This window comes from Jaculus jaculus, chromosome 19 (genome assembly GCF_020740685.1).
Source record: "Jaculus jaculus isolate mJacJac1 chromosome 19, mJacJac1.mat.Y.cur, whole genome shotgun sequence".
NCBI lineage: Eukaryota > Metazoa > Chordata > Mammalia > Rodentia > Dipodidae > Jaculus > Jaculus jaculus.
This window is the reverse complement of record NC_059120.1, coordinates 44,250,620-44,267,496: the sequence shown is the minus strand read 5'-3', so window position 1 is coordinate 44,267,496 and position 16,877 is coordinate 44,250,620. Positions and strand designations below refer to the sequence as shown.

At 46.5% G+C, this 16,877-nt stretch overlaps 1 protein-coding gene across 2 annotated transcripts in view; it reads left to right on the top strand.

Moving 5' to 3' along the window:
* The window catches only part of Elapor1 (endosome-lysosome associated apoptosis and autophagy regulator 1), a 99,836-nt gene that overhangs the window by 56,214 nt on the left and 26,745 nt on the right, over nucleotides 1-16,877 (top strand). For both annotated transcript variants that reach the window (XM_045138576.1, XM_004659048.2), the window contains exons 4-8: nucleotides 2,090-2,237; nucleotides 3,031-3,111; nucleotides 3,819-3,924; nucleotides 4,071-4,220; nucleotides 14,013-14,101. In XM_045138576.1, the coding sequence (XP_044994511.1) occupies nucleotides 2,090-2,237; nucleotides 3,031-3,111; nucleotides 3,819-3,924; nucleotides 4,071-4,220; nucleotides 14,013-14,101 (574 nt within the window). The remainder of the gene's footprint in view (nucleotides 1-2,089; nucleotides 2,238-3,030; nucleotides 3,112-3,818; nucleotides 3,925-4,070; nucleotides 4,221-14,012; nucleotides 14,102-16,877) is intronic.

Below are 16,877 nucleotides of genomic sequence, written 5' to 3'. Positions count from 1 at the left end.
AAGGACACAGGAACAAGATTGTTCATAGCAGAGTAAGCATAACAGTAAAAGACTAGAAACAATCTAAATGTCTACCAGCCAGAAATAACTAAATAGTGTAATCAATAAAGAAGGGCTGGAGAGATGGCTTAGCGGTTAAACGCTCGCCTGTGAAGCCTATGGACTCCAGTTCGAGGCTCGGTTCCCCAGGTCCCACGTTAGCCAGATGCACAAGGGGGCGCATGCGTCTGGAGTTCGTTTGCAGTGGCTGGAAGCCCTGGCACACCCATTCTCTCTCTCTCCCTCTATCTGTCTTTCTCTCTGTGTCTGTCGCTCTCAAATAAATAAATAAAAAATGAACAAAAAATATTTAAAAAAAAAAGAAATATGGGGGCTGGAAAGATGGCTTAGTGGTTAAAGTGTTTGTCTGCAGAGCCAAAGAACTGAGGTTCGATTCCCCAGGACCCACGCAAGCCAGATGTACAAGGTGGTACATGTGTTTGGAGGTCATTTTGCAGAGGCTGAAGGCCCTGGCACGCCCATTCTCATTCTGTCTCTCTCTCTCAAGTAAATAAATAAAAATAAACTCAAAAGAAAAGAAATATGGGCTGGAGAGATGGCGTAGCGGTTAAGCGCTTGCCTGTGAAGCCTAAGGACCCCGGTTCGAGGCTCGGTTCCCCAGGTTCCACGTTAGCCAGATGCACAAGGGGGCGCACGCGTCTGGAGTTCGTTTGCAGAGGCTGGAAGCCCTGGTGCGCCCATTCTCTCTCTCCCTATATCTGTCTTTCTCTCTGTGTCTGTTGCTCTCAAATAAATAAATAAATAAAAAAGAAAAGAAATATGACTCACTCCCTGCCCCCCAAAGAAAAGCTCAAAAACAAAACAAAACAAAAAGGCCAGGTGTGGTGGTACATTCCTTTAATCCCAGCACTCGGGAGGCAGAGTCGGAGGATTGCCATGAGTTCAAGGCCACCCTGAGACTACATAATGAATTCCAGGTCAGCCTGGGCTAGAGTGAGACCCTACCTTGAAAAACAAAAAAGCAAAAAACAAAAACAAAAATAAACAAACAAACAAAAAAAAGTAAGGTAGAACGGGATTGTGGGATTGTGAAGATGAGAAGCAAACAGACAAAGCTCTGGGCATTTTTGCAGAAGCAGATAGAATCAGGGAAGGCTTGAAGGGAGAAGGAAGTTAGTTACAGGAAGAGGATGAGCCTGGGGGTTAGAGAAGGTTTAGCAGAGGAATTATGAGAGACTCCAAAGGGCTTCCGTTTGAAGCATGGGCCAGGAAAGTATGCGGGCTCCCAAGGACAACAGGACAGAGGAGTGGTGTGGTCATAATTCCACTCTAGAGGAGGTCTCCAGCCCCGGTGTGGAGAGGGATTGGACTGGAGGACGTAGGACCAGGAGCAAAATGAATTCGGAGGCCACTCCAGAGTTGGTGTGGTGGGGAGGGAGGGAGAGCCAGGCGGATAGGGTAGGACAGACGTAGGAGACCAAACAGTTGTCACAAAACCGACCATCCCCGGGGTTCTCTGGCTGTTCTCTTCTGATAAAAATGATGTTCAAGGTGCATCTTAAAGTAGACATTTCTGGAAAAGCAAATGGACTAGATTGAACTTCGGACATCTGTGTCTATGGGCTTTGACAACTTTGGGGTTCAGCAGTCTTGGGTTTGGATCCTAGCCCTGCCACTTGAAGGCTTTGTGAGGTTGGGCAAGGTATTCTCCAAGCCTCAGGTTCCTCACCTATTAGATAAAAAAAAAAAAAAAAATCCTTTTGTTGGTGAGCATAAATCATAGATACAAAACATGTACCTCAATGTCTGGGTGACAATAAAGTTTTGCACACTCCACTTCATCTGCCAAATATCTCTAGGCCCGATCTCCATAATGTTGAGGCACACCGCCTGTCCTCTGTTGGCTGCGTCCCGGGCTCCCTGATCTACCTCAGCGGGCCTGTTGTCCTCTGGATTCCTCACTGGGCATGGTCAGGTTCAAGCTTGTGACTCTGAAGTCTGGATTCCCCCCACCCCCTGCCGCCAGAGACCCAGCAAGACCTACACGTGGCACAGAACCTAAGTGTACTTAGTCCCTTTTCCATTGCAGGTCCAAATGGGTTCCCCGGGGTGACTACATCGCCTCCAACACGGACGAATGCACAGCCACACTGATGTACGCCGTCAACCTGAAACAATCGGGCACGGTTAACTTTGAGTATTATTACCCGGACTCCAGCATCATCTTTGAGTTTTTCGTAAGCCCTAGGCTGAGGGGCAGGGAGGGAAGGAGGGAGGGAGGGAGGGAGGGAGGGAGGAAAGGAGGGAGGGAGGGAGGGAAGGAAGGAGGGAGGGAGGGAGGGAGGGAGGGAAGGAGGGAAGGAGGGAGGGAGGGAGGGAGAGAGTGAGGGAGGGAGGGAGGGAAGGAAGGAGGGAAGGAGGGAGGGAGGGAGGGAGGGAGGGAGGGAGGGAGGGAGGGAGGGAAGGAGGGAAGGAGGGAGGGAGGGAGGGAGAGAGTGAGGGAGGGAGGGAGGGAAGGAAGGAGGGAAGGAGGGAGGGAGGGAGGGAGGAAGGGAAGGAGGGAAGGAGGGAGGGAGGGAGGGAGGGAGGGAGGGAGGGAAAGACTCTCTGAGGCTCAGATTCATTTGCAGGAGTCAATTTCAAGTGTAACCCTGCTTGCGGAACCACAGTTGTTTTTCCTCTGGAGAGAACTGTGGGCAAAGTAAACTGAGGCCTAAAGAGGCAAGGAGTAAGGCCTCTGAGTGGGGAAGACAAAACCTGTGAAATTTCTAGGTGTTTTGTCTTGTTCAGACACGAAGTAGCACATAAACAGTTGAGCAGCAAATTATTTCCTTGGTGTCTGTGCTCAGAGGTTGTGTATGTACGTGCGCGCGTGTCTGGCCCCCATCTTCCTTCAAGATTGTATGTTCTAAGTTTGGTTCTGGAGGACATAGCAGCTCTTCCCCAAGGAGAAGGGCGCTCTAGAGCACTGTGCAGCGGGGGCAAGGCCCTCACGTGCTCAGGAACTGAGCCACACTCCTTCCACCTCAGGTTCAGAATGACCAGTGCCAGCCCAACGCAGATGACTCCCGGTGGATGAAAACCACGGAGAAAGGATGGGAATTCCACAGTGTGAGTGTGGCACCAGCCCTCCCCTGGAGATCTCAGAGAGCGGGCCAAGGGCATTCTTCAAGGAGGACTTTGCTCCAATGCCCCTGGAGGGAGGAGTCTGAGATGTGGAGGATGCCTTGACTCCTCTCCTCTCTTCCATCAGTCCTCTTATGACTGATTTTTGTAATAGTTTGCTCGTGTGGCTGCATCTTAAGAACCAGAGATTAGGGCTGGAGAGATGGTTTAACGGTTAAGGCACTTGCCTGTGAAGCCCAAGGACCCAGGTTCCACTCTCCAGGTCCCACGTAAGCCAGATGCATATGGTGGTGCATATGTCTGGAGTTTGGTTGCAGTGGCTGGAGGCCCTGGCATGCCCATTCCCTCTCTCTCTTTCTCCCTTTCTTTCTGTATCAAATAAAAATAAATAAATAACAAAAGAACCAGAGCTTAGCAGCTTTAAGACTAGGCTTTCTGGAGAACCAGAGAAGAATGCAGGAATGCCAGTCAGCCTTACTGCCAGTCCCTTTATCACTTCTCCATAGGAGATGCAAGGGTGCAAGGTACAAAGGTGGAAAGACAGGACTATAGTTGAAGGCAAGGCTACGGAGGGGAGGGAGAAGGCCAGAACAGGCTCTGACTACTTGGCTAGAGGCTAAACCAGCAAGATGGCGATGCTTGTGTCTATGATGAACTAACATGTCCTTTATGTCATTTTTTTTTTTTTTTAGGTTGAGCTGAATCGAGGCAATAATGTCCTCTATTGGAGAACCACAGCCTTCTCAGTGTGGTCCAAAGTTTCCAAGCCTGTGCTTGTGAGAAACATTGCCATAACAGGTACAGAGAGCAGGGCTGAGTCTGGTCTCATGCTGGTTCCACGGCCTCTTGGCTATGTGGGAAGGGTGGAAGTCAGTCCCCAAAGCCTTGGCATTCAGCAGGCCTGTATTCGTGGCTTTTCTAAACTATGTTCTCTTTCTCCCCAGGGGTGGCCTACACTTCAGAATGCTTCCCCTGCAAGCCCGGCACATATGCAGCCAAGCAGGGCTCCTCTTTCTGTAAACTCTGCCCAGCAAACTCTTACTCCAGTAAAGGAGAAACTTCTTGCCACCCATGTGATCCTGACAAATACTCAGGTGATGTTTCTGAGGGAGGGAAACGTTTGAGATGGTACACCAGCAATGACACAGGAGAAACCAAGCAGTGATACCATCTTTTGGACCAAGAGAAAGACAATTTTTTTTTGAGACAAAGTCTCATGTAGCCCAGGCTGGCTTCATTATGTAGCTGAGGCTACTTGAATTCCTGGTCTTCCTGCCTCCACCCCCAAATGCTGAGATTATAGGTGTGTACTACCATGCTGACTATATTTTAAAGCCTTTAAAAAATAGCTATTTAAGAGCCAGGCATGGTGGTGCACGCCTTTAATCCCAGCACTTGGGAGGTAAAGGTAGGATTGCCGAGAGTTCAAGGCCACCCTGAGACTACATAGTGAATTCCAGGTCAGCCTGGGATAGAGTGAGACCCTACCTTGAGAAACTATATATATATATATTTACAAGTAGAGAGGGAGATATACAAACAGAGGTATAGAGAAAACGGGTTTACCAGGACCTCTAGCCACTGTAAACAAATTCTAGATGCATGTACCACTTTGTGCATTTGGCTTTAAGTGAGCACTGGGGAATTGAACCAGGGTTGTTGGGCTTTATAGACAAGCGCCTTAACCACTAAGCTATTTCTCCAGCCTTATTTTATTTTTATCAATTTTTGGTTTTTCAAGGCAGGGCCTCACTCTAGCCCAGGCTGACCTGGAATTCACTTGGTAATCTCAAGGTGGCCTTGAACTCATAGCAATCCCCCTACCTCTGCCTCCCAAGTGCTGGGATTAAAGATGTGTACCATCATGCCCGGCTATCCAGCCTTATTTTAAAACTTTAAAAAAAATATTTATTTGAGGGAGAGAGAGCTGGGGAAAGAGGCAGATAAAAAGAGAGAGAAAGGTGTGCCAGGGCCTTTAGCCCCTGCAAACAAACTCCAGACCCATGTGCCACCTTGTGCATCTGGTTTGCGTGGATCCTGGAGAATCAAACCTGGGTCCTTAGGCTTCTTAGGCAAGCACCTTAATCACTAAGCCATCTATCCAGCCCTATTTTAAAGCTTTTTTTTTTCCCTGTTTTATTTTTATTTATTTGAGACAGAGAGAAGGAAGAAAGAGAGAGAGAGAGTGCGTGAGAGAGAGAGAGAGAATGGGCCTACCAGGGCCCCTAGCCCTAGCCACTGCAAATGAACTCCAGACACATGTGCCACCATGTGTGTCTGGCTTACATGGGACCTGGAGAATTGAACCTGAGTCCTTAGGCCTCACAGGCAAGCACCTTATTTGCTAAGCCATGTCTCCAGCCCTATTTTAAAGCTTTTTAACACTTGTTATCAAAATTAGTTAAAAAGAACCAAGATCACAAACTTTTCAAACATTTCATTTATTTATTTTTACTTTATTTATTTTTTTTTTTAGGTAAGGTCTCACTGTAGCCCAGGCTGTTCTGGAATTCACTCTGCAGTCTCAGGGTGGCCTTGAACTCACAGCGATCCTCCTACCTCTGCCTCCCAAGTGCATTTTATTTTATTTATTTATTTTTGGTTTTTCAAGGTAGGGTCTCACTCTAGCCCAGGCTGATCTGGAATTCACTATGGAGTCTCAGGGTGGCCTTGAACTCATGGTGATCCTCCTACCTCTGCCTCCCAAGTGCTGGGATTAAAGGTGTGTGCCACCATGCCCAGCTTTGCATTTTTTTTAAAGGCGTGCGCCACCACGCTTGGCTCTGTTTTGCTTTCTTTTTTATTTTATTTTATTGTTTATTTTTATTTATTTATTTGAGAGCTACAGACAGAGAGAGAAAGAGGGAGGGAGAGAGAGAGAATGGGCGCACCAGGGCCTCCAGCCACCACAAACAAACTCCAGACGCGTGCTCCCCCTTGTGCATCTGGCTAATGTGGGTCCTGGGGAATCAAGCCTCGAACCAGGGTCCTTAGGCTTCACAGGCAAGTGCGTAACCACTAAGACATCTCTCCAATCCCCCCCCTTTTTTTTTTGTTTTTTAGGTAGTCTCACTCTGGCCCAGGCTGACCTGGAATTCACTATGTAGTCTCAGGGTGGCCTCGAACTCATGACAATCCTCCTACCTCTGCCTCCCAAGTGCTGGGATTAAAGGTGTGCACCACCATGCCCAGCTAAACATTTTATTTTTAAATGACAAATTATGTTTGTGAGGTACAATGTAATGTTCCAATACATGTCTGCCTTGTGGAGTGATCAAGTCAGACTATAAGCACAACCATTTTGATAGCAGAAGGTAAAGATGAAAGTTAGAATCCATTTTCAGACTAAGCAGCATCCAGTGGATTTGCAGAAGGCTTGTTTGTTTTCTTGCAAATACGTGCATATGTCTGGGCAGACCTGTGTGTAGACCAGAGGTTGACATCAGGTGTCTTCTTCAATCTTTATCTTAGTTTCTTAAATATTGTTATTCATTTATTTTCAAGGAGAGAGAGAGAGAGAGAGAAAGGGAGGGAGAGAATGGGTGTGCCAGAGCCTCCAGCCACTGCAAATGAACTCCAGATGCACAAGCCACTTTGTGCATCCAGCTTTACATGGGTGTTGGGGAACTGAACCTGGGTTGTTAGGCTTTGCAGACAAGTGCCTTAACTGCTGAGCCATCTCTCCAGCCCTCAATCTTATTTTTATTGAGACAGGACCTTGCACTAAACCTGGAGCTCACCAAGTAGGGCAGTTTTGATGGCCATCAGGCCCCAGAGACTTTTCCTGTTTCTGTCTCCCCAGTAATTACAGACACCCACTGGCACACCAAGCTTACAGCTTTTCCATGGGTGCTAGGGATCTGACCTGAGGCCCTCATGCTTATGTGGCAAGATCTTTACCACCCGAGTCACCTCCCCAGCATCTGTTTGTTTTGCTTTTTTGTTTGTTTTATTTTTGTTTTTTAAGGTAGGGTCTCACTCTAGCTTAGGCTGACCTGGAACTCACTATGTGGTCTCAGGGTGGCCTTAAATTCAGTGATTCTCCTACCTCTGCCTCCCCAGTGCTAGGATCAAAGCCATGTGCTACCATGCCCAGCTGTTTTGCATTTTTGTGGTGGATCTTGCTATATTGCTCAGGCTAGTCTATGGCCCAGAAACCCTAGGCTCAAGCTATCTTCCTACGTCAGCCCCGTGAGTAGCTGGAGCCACAGGTATGAGCCACCTTACCAGGCGCTAGAGTAGACATTTGTGAGGAAACCCAAGGTTACTTAGAGCCCATTTTGAAAACCACTGCTGCAGGGAACGTGAAAGGACAGTTGGAATCTGCCTGTTTATATAGTTCCTGAAAGCATTTCAAATCAAAAAACATCATACAGTCATCTGAGGAGATATGAGGAGGCATCAAGGCATTGATCTAAGAGGCAGAGTCACCACAGGGCCTTCTGTTTAGGCAGCCCATTGACAGGCACCAGGTCTAAACTCCAGAGCAGGTTCTAAAACAAGGAAGAAAGGAGAGATGAAGAACCTCTCCCATGTTTGTCCCTGAAAATATTCACCACTACTCTATTTTTTTTTTTCATTTCTGTCACAGAACTAAATACAAACCCAGCACAAGGCCCTCTCGAGCCCGCTTGCAGCCCTCCATGGACAAGTCCACATGTCACACGGGTGCCGTGGCGTGGGCTTACTTACTCCAGACCAGCCATTGACCTTGGAGGTTGCTCATTCCTCAACTCCTTTAAAACAAAAGTCCCATTCACCTGCACAGATCTTGTGTTTTCAGCCAGAATAGTGTAGTTTAGCTCTTGGAGGAAGTGTCTAACTATAGTCTAATTCCTGTTTCTCCACTTGAATTTCTTCTTCCCCTGCTCCACTTTGTCAATGGTGGCCTTTGTTAGTCGGTCTCTGGGGCCTATTCCAAATTAGCAGTTGTGCAAGGGCTTGAACGACAAGGTGGTTCTAGGAAAACTGCCCAGGAGCATTTTGGGTGAGTGTGTGTGCGCACAAGTGTGTGCATGCACGTGGAGGCCAGAGGTTGATGTTGGGAGCCTTTCTCAATCTTATTTTCTTTTCTTTTTTTTTTTAAATTTATTTATTTGAGAGCGACAGACACAGAGAGAAAGACAGATAGAGGGAGAGAGAGAGAATGGGCGCGCCAGGGCTTCCAGCCTCTGCAAACGAACTCCAGACGTGTGCGCCCCCTTGTGCATCTGGCTAACGTGGGACCTGGGGAACCGAGCCTCGAACCAGGGTCCTTAGGCTTCACAGGCAAGCGCTTAACCGCTAAGCCATCTCTCCAGCCCTCAATCTTATTTTCTGAAACCTGGTCTCACTCAACCTGGAACCTGGAACTTGCTGATTTGGCTGAACTGACAAGCAGGCGCTGAGGATCCTCCCGTCCTGCTGCCCCAGTGTTGGGGGTTCAGGTTCACGATGCTGCACCGGGCTTCTTTTTCCCCATGGGTGCTGGGATGCAAGCTCAGGTCCTCCCACTTTCACAAGTACTTTACCCACTAAGCCCTGTTTCCAAAAAAAGAGTAAAAAGAAATTGGAGGGTGCTAGAGAGATGGCTTAGCGGTTAAGCGCTTGCCTGTGAAGCCTAAGGACCTCAGTTGGAGGCTCGGTTCCCCAGGACCCACGTTAGCCAGATGCACAAGGGGGCGCTCGCGTCTGGAGCTCGTTTGCAGTGGCTGGAGGCCCTGGCGTGCCCATTCTCTCTCTTCCTCTCTATCTGTCACTTTCTCTCTGTCAAATAAATAAATGAATATTTTAAAATTGTTTTTATTTATTTGCAAGCAGAAAGAGTGAGACAGAGACAGGGAGAGAGAGAATGGGTGCACAGGGCATCTTGCCACTGCAAACAAACTCCAGATGAATGTACTACTTAGTACATCTGGCTTCACAAACACCTTAACTACTGAGCCACCTCTTCAACCCAAGATACTCTTCTCTTTGTTTTTCTTTTCTTTCTTTCTTTCTTTTTTTTTTTTTTGAGGTAGGTTTTCACTCTAGTCCAGTATGATCTGTAATTCACTATGGAGTCTCAGGGCAGCCTTGAACTCATTGCGATCCTCCTACCTCTGCCTCCCAAGTGCTGGGATTAAAGGCGTGTGCCACCACGCCCACCTTTCTTTTAATATGAAAATATTTGATATAATAAGAGCTAGCTTGTATAAAACTTTACAGTTGACACACATTATCTCACTTAGTACTCTGAGCTTGGAGTGGGGATGAGTTGCCCACTTACAAATGAAGAAAGAGAAGCTCAGAGAGGCTAAGGGGCTTTCCAAGGGTCTGGGCCGGTATGAGTTGTGCTTTGTGTTCATTCGGCCCTCAGATCTGCAAAGGAAATGTTTTCCTTTGATAAAATGGTCTGAGTGAGAGGGCTGTACTCCTGGAAGGGTGGCGACTATGTTGACAGAGGAGGGAGGGGCCGAAGGAGGAGTGGGGGTGCTGAGATAAGCTATCTTACTACAGGTTTGCCTGAGGCCAGTCCTCCTCAAACCATTTTTCACTTCCTCAGCCTGCCAAACATCTGAGATGCTCTTTGAAACTTGACAAGTGTCTAAACTGAACCCCTTGGTGAGGCCTGAGCTAGCAAAATGAGATCTGCTTCAGCATTTGGGTTAATCATTTATTGAACCCATTTTCAAAGTGGCCCATAGGTAAACAGCTGGACCCTTTCTGCTAACACCTGGATTCGAGGGGGTCTGGCTGAGCAAATATTTGACAAGCAGAGCAAAGGTCTTAGTGCCAAATGTGTTTTCTAACACACAGCCTGCGCTTTGCCAGATCTAATATACAAGGTCCTGGGAACTGGTCCATTTTCAGCATTCTCCCGCCAAATCTCTCCTGGCTAAATCAGTCAACAGCAGGAGTCCCTGAATCCCTCTGCTGAATTGGTCCTTCTGCTTATTAATGAAGTAAATGAGCTGAGAAGACCCCAGCTGTTTCTCGGCCATTCATTCCCTCTTGCCCAGCCCAATAAGACAAGGACAGAAGAGATGGCCCTGCATAGGCCCACAAGGCTGCCATTAGGAGATTCTCTGATCTAGAAAGTCATTTGGGAGAAGGAAGGGATCAGTTGAGAAATAAGCCCTTCACTGGAAGGGAGGGAAAGAGACTTTTAATTTTCATTAAAGCTCCTGGGACAGTTCTGAAATTAGAAAAAAACAAAACAAAACAAAAAACTTGTAGGTTGGAGAGATGGCTCATTGGTTAAAGACACTTGCTAGAAAAGCCTGAAGGCCCAGATTCAATTCTCCAGTACCCCTGTAAAGCCAGATGCACAAGTGGCACATGCATCCTGAGTTTGCAGTGGCAAGAGGCCCCAGCATGCCCATTTTCTCTCACTCTCCCTCCTCTTGAAAATAAATAAATAAAAATAATTTAAAAATATTTTTTTGGGCTGGAGAGATGGCTTAGTGGTTAAGCGCTTGCCTGTGAAGCCTAAGGACCCCGGTTCGAGGCTCAGTTCCCCAGGTCCCACGTTAGCCAGATGCACAAGGGGGCGCACGCATCTGGAGTTCGTTTGCAGAGGCTGGAAGCCCTGGCGTGCCCATTCCGTCTCTCTCCCTCTATCTGTCTTTCTCTCTGTGTCTGTCGCTCTCAAATAAATAAATAAATATAATTTTTTTAGAAAATATTTTTTTAAGCTGGATATGGTGGCACATGCCTTTAATCCCAGCACTAGGGAGGCTGAGGTATAGGATTGCTGTGAGTTCAAGGCCAGCCTGGGACTACAGAGTGACTTCCATGTCAGTCTGGGTTAGAGCAGACCCTACCTCAAAAAAAAAAAATTAAAATTTTTACTTTATTTATTTGAGAGAGAGATAGAAAATAGGCATGCCAGGGCCTCTAGCCATTGCAAATGAACTGCAGACATATATGTCAGCTTGTGCATCTGGCTTACATGGGTACTGGGAAATTGAGCCTGGGTCCTTAGGCTTTGCAGGCAAGCACCTTAACCACTAAGCCATGTCTCCAGCCCTAAAGAAAAAAAAAAAACATACATACATACATACATACATACATACATACATACATATATATATATATATATATATATATATTGGAACTTTCAAACTTCCAGGTAATCATATTTACTGTCATATGAAAGTATCTACTGATGACTTCAGCAAGGTAGACAGTATTATTCATGCTGAACAGATGAAAAGGAAGTTAAGTCACTTGCCTAAAATGGTAGACTACTAAATGATGATGCAGGCCCAAACATAGAAATGTCTAGCTTGAAGTCTCATTCCATGACACCATACTGCCTATCAGGTAATGTACAGAGTGGAGGTCTCACGGTCATTAAATGCTTACTTGCAGAGTACTCAGGATTCATATTAGAAGTAGTGATAATAGCAGTGGGAGCATTATAAAGTGTACCCTACAAAGCAAGAGTTTTTAAAAAATTCTTCAAAAATAAAATTTCATGGGAAATTTTACTAATTTTTTGTTGTGTTTTTCCAGTAGGGTCTCACTCTAGCTCAGGCTGACCTGGAATTCACTATGTAGTCTCAGGGTGGCCTCAAACTCAAGGTGATCCTCCTACCTCTGTCTCCTGAGTGCTGGAATTAAATGTGTGCACCACCACATCTGGCAAACTTTACTAATATTTTTTTAAATATATTTTTTATTTGTTTATGAGAGAGAGAGAGAGAGAGAGAAAGAATGGATGTGCCAAGCCCTCTAACGACTGCCAACAAACTCCAGATGCATGTGCCACCATGTGCATCTTGCTTATGTGGATACTGGAGAATTGAACCTGGTTTCTTAAGCTTTGAAGGCAAGTGCCTTAACTGCAAAGCCATCTCTCCAGCCCCAGATTGTACTAATTTTTAAAAATATTTTATTTATTTACTTATTTGAGTGAGAGAGAAAAAGAAAGAGAGAAGGAGAGAGAATGGGCACACCAGGGCCTCCAGCCACTGCAAACTAACTCCAGATGTATGCATCACCTGGTGCATCTGGCTTACGTGGGACCTGGAGAATTGAACCTGGGTCCTTAGGCTTCACAGGCAAGCACCTTAACTGCTAAGCCAACTCTCCAGCCCAAATTTTACTTGCATGAATTATGCTTATTTTTTTAGGTAGAAGAAACAGCTTTTTCTTCTTCAAAAGTCTTTTAAGCTGAGTATAGTGGCATGTGCTTATATCCCTGCACTTGGGAACTTGAGATATAAAGATCAGGAGTTCGAGGCTAGCCTGTGCTATAGTGTAAGACTCTGTCTCAAAAAAAAATAATAATAATATTAACAAGAGCTGGGCATAGTGGTGCACGCCTTTGATCCCAGCACTTGGGAGGCAGAGGTAAGAGAATTGCTGTGAATTTGCAGCAAGTCTGGAATTACAAAGTGACTTCCAGGTCAGCCTGGGCTAGAGAGAGACCCTACCTGGAAAAAAACAAAGAACATGAAATCCATTGCTTTAAATTGGGATCCACGGGCTGGGGAGATGGCTTAGTGGTTAAGGGTGCTTGCTTACAAAGCCTATTGACCTGGGTTCAGTTCCCTAATACCCAAATAAAGCCAGATGCACAAAGTGGTGCATGTGTTCTGAGTTTGTATGCAGGAGCACACCCACTCTTTCTCTTTCTCTATCTATTATATATATAATCTGTCTCTCTCTCTCTCTCTCAAATAAATAAATATAAAAATTTAAAAATTAAGTGGGATTCATTGGAATAGTTGTTACACAGGGTTCATTCCAAGGGAATACCAACAGAGAGTAGGATAAAACAACTGGGAAAAAGGCCCAGGGGTAGGGTATTTGTTTCCCATGCCCAAGGTCCTGGTTTCAATCTCCAGTACTCCAGTGGGTAGTTAGCATCTCTTAGCAGGATCAGGTCAGAGTTAAAGTCAATGCTGGCATGCTTCAGTTGAGGAAAATAGAACCTTCTGCTTGAGTGGAGTCCCATTTGTGAGGATGGTCTCGTGGAGAAGAGGCAAGGTCAAAGGTGGACATTCAAATCTTGGGGATAAAAGCAATACACTAGCTGGGTGTGGTGGCCCATGCCTGTGATCACAGTGCTCTGAGTGGCTATGGCAGGAGAGTCACTAAATTTGAAGCCAATTTGGACTACATAATGAGTTCCAGGCTAGTGTGGTCTACAGAGTGAAACTCTATCTCAAAAACAAAAACAAATCAATCCCCCCCCCCAAAAAAAAAAGCTGGATGTGGTGGCACACATCTTTAATCCCAGCACTTTGGAAGCAGAGGTAGGAGGATTGCTGTGAGTTCGAGGTCACCCTGAGAGTACATAGAGAATTCCAGGTCAGCCTGGGCTAGAGTGAAACCCTACCTCAAAAAAAAAAAAAAAAATGGGGTGATTGCTCAGTGGTTAGATGTGCTTGCTTACAAAGCTTGCTGACCTGGGTTCGATTCTCCAATACCTATGTAAAGCCAGATGCACATCTGGAGTACATTTGCAGCAGCAAATTGCCCTGGTGTGTCCATATACTCTCTTTTCTCCTAAATAAACAAAATTTTCAAAAGGGCTGCAGAGATGGCTTAGTGGTTATGATGTTTGCCTGTGAAGCCTAAGGATCCAGGTTTAATTCCCCAGGACCCACGTAAGCCAGATGCACAAGGCATCTGGAGTTTGTTTGCCATGGCTAGAGGCCCTGGCGCACCCATTCTCTCTATCTGTTTCAATCTCTCTCTTTCTCAAATAAAAAATAAAAATAAAAATAAAACAGCAATGCCAAACAAACAACAAACAAATCAAACAAAACCAACCAAACAACAACAACAGCAAAATGCATCCGTAGGTCTATGCGGTAGTGTACCCCAAGGAATGGAGAGTGCTAACTAGTAATGGGCACCAGAGCTCTGCTCTCTGACATAACTGCACTTTTTCCCCCCCTTTGATCATTCAGAAAAAGGGTCTTCCTCTTGCAAGGCGCGCCCAGCCTGTACGGACAAGGATTACTTCTACACACACACGGCCTGTGATGCCAACGGAGAGGTGGGTAGCACTCTGAGAGCCCATCTTCTCCTCCCTGGGCTTTATGGTGGTCAGTGAAACTGACAGTAACTAAAACCCCACAGACGATGCGGTGTCCCCCCAGGGCTCAGGATGGGATGGCTCCGTTCATTTCTCAGCTCAGAAGCTGTTTTGGTCCCATTCGTTTCACTGGGTATTCACATTTATATGCTCTGTTTCGAAAACCACTTCATTTTCTTTTGCTGTGTTCCCGCCATTTGCGTACTGACACCCCGTCCACCTGCTGGGCATGAGCAGCTGTCCACACGTGCTTATTTCCACATAGAGCTTGTCATTCTCCTCTCCTTCTCAGCTCCCGCTGGGACTGGCAAAGAGAACCGTACTCTCCAGTTCCCTGGAGAATGACCTGACCGGTTCAGTTCCTGCTGGTTCTCCTACCTCTGGGCTTCCTGCCTCAGGAAAGAACTTTCCAGAGCCCGGTCTTATCCCAGCACTTGGGAGGCAGAGGTAGGAGGATTGCTGTGAGTTCAAGGCCACCCTGAGACTCCATAGTGAATTCCAAGTCAGCCTGGGCTAGAGCGAGACCCTACCTCGAAAAACCAAACAACAACAAAAAAGAACTTTCCTTATGGTTGAGCTGACAAGTACTTATGTGGGGACCGATGTGCTGGGGAACTAGAGATGACTAAGACAGATCCCTGTCTCCACAGTAGGGCTGGGTGAGGCTCAAGAGGATAATGGGGTGACATACAGGACCCTGGGGAAGCCCATGAGAATGACAGCCACACTAGCAGCGGGACAGAGAAGACCTCTTATTTGTTTAGCAAATATATATATGTTTCTTTTCTTTTTATTCACATATTTAAATTTTATTTATTTACTTATTAGAGAGAGGGAGAGAGAATGGGTGTGCCAGGGCCTCCTGCCCCTGCAAATGTACTCCAGATACATGTGCCACCATGTGCATCTGGCTTACATGGGTTCTGGGGAGCCAAACCTAGGTCCTTAGGCTTTGCAGGCAAGTGCTTTAACCATTAAGCCATCTCTTCAGCCCCATTTTATTTTATTTTTATATAGGGTCTTGCCCAGGCTGACCTGGAATTCACTACGAAGCCTCAGGGTGGCCTCGAACTCACAGTGATCCTCCTACCTCTGCCGGGGATTAAAGGCATGCGCCACCCCACTCAGCTTTGTCTTTGTTTCTTGAGACAAGGTCGCATGTAGCCTAGGCTGACCTTGAACTCCCAATTCTCCCGCCTCTTCCTTCTCCTGGGGGCTGGGATTGCAGGCGTACTTCACACCTGGCATAGAGCTCAGTTCTTGGGGAGACAGAGGGAAGATGGACCACAGATGGTGTATAGTCTCTCGGGTGGTGAGAAGAAACAAATACAACAGGATGAGGAGACGGAGCATGACAGAGGATGGGGCACTGTTTCTGACGGGTTAAGGATGGGCTTTGTGGAGGCGACGTTGTACAGAGCTGGCTGATGGGAAGGGGGAGCTCTGGAGCTTCCCAGTGAAGAGTGAGTGGGTCAGTCTGTGCTGGGCAAAGAGGAGGACCAGAGTCCAGTGAGGGTGGATGCGCTGGAGGGTGTAAGTGGCAGGATCTACTTCAGACTGAACATTCTTTTTTTAAAAAGAACTTTTTGGTTTGTTTTGTTTTTGTTTTTCGAGGTAGGGTTGTCTCAGTCTAGCACAGACTGACCTAGAATTCACTGTATCGTCTCAGGGTGGCCTCAAACTCACGGCGACCCCTCTACTTGTGTTTCCTGAATGCTGGGATTAAAGGTGTGCACCACCACGCCTGGTATGCTTTTAACTATATTTTATTCATTTATTTATTTGAGAAAGAGGCCAAGAGAGGGAGAGAACGGGCATGCCAGGGCCTCCAGCCACTGAAAACAAACTCCAGATGCATGTGCTCCCTTGTACACCTGGCTTACGTGGGTCCTAGAGAATCGAAGCATGATCCTTTGGCTTAGTAGGCAAATGCCTTAACCGCTAAGCCATCTCTCCAGCCCTAATAAAAGAACCTACTATTATTTATTTATTTGAGAAAGAGAGTGAGAGAAGCTGATAGTGAGAGAGAATGGGAGCAACAGGGCCTCTAGCCACTGCAAATGAACTCCAGACAAATGCGCCACCTTGTGCATCTGGCTTATGTAGGTACTGGGGAATTAAACCAGGGTCCTTAAGCTTCACAGGGAAGCATCTTAACTGCTAAGCCATCTCTCCAGCTCAACTTTCTTTTTAAAAAATATTATTTATTTATTTACTTATTTGTAAGCAGAGATAGAGAGAATGGGTGTGGCATACAAACTTCAGATGCATGTACCTCTTTGTGCATCTGCCTTTTGGGGAATTGAACCCAGGTCATTAGGCTTTGCAGGCAAGCACCTTAACGACTGAGCCATCTCTCCAACCTGACTCAACATTCTTTTTATATAAAATATTTTACTTCTTTATTTATTTGAGAGAGAGAAAGAGATAGAGGTAGATAGAGAATGGGCACGTCAGGGCCTCCAGCCACTGCAAATGAACTCCAGATGCATGCACCACCTTGTGCAAACCGGGGTCCTATGGGTTTGCTAGCAAGTTTCTTAACCCACTAAGCCATCTCTCTAGCCCTAAACATTCTTTCTCTTTTTTCTGTTTTTGTAGAGCCTTGCTCTAGCTCAGGCTGACCTGGAATTCACTCTGTAGTATCAAGGTGGCCTTGAGCTCACAGCAGTCCTCCTACCTTGTCCTTCCAAATGCTGGGATTAAAGGCATGCACCACCATGCCGGGCCCAACTAA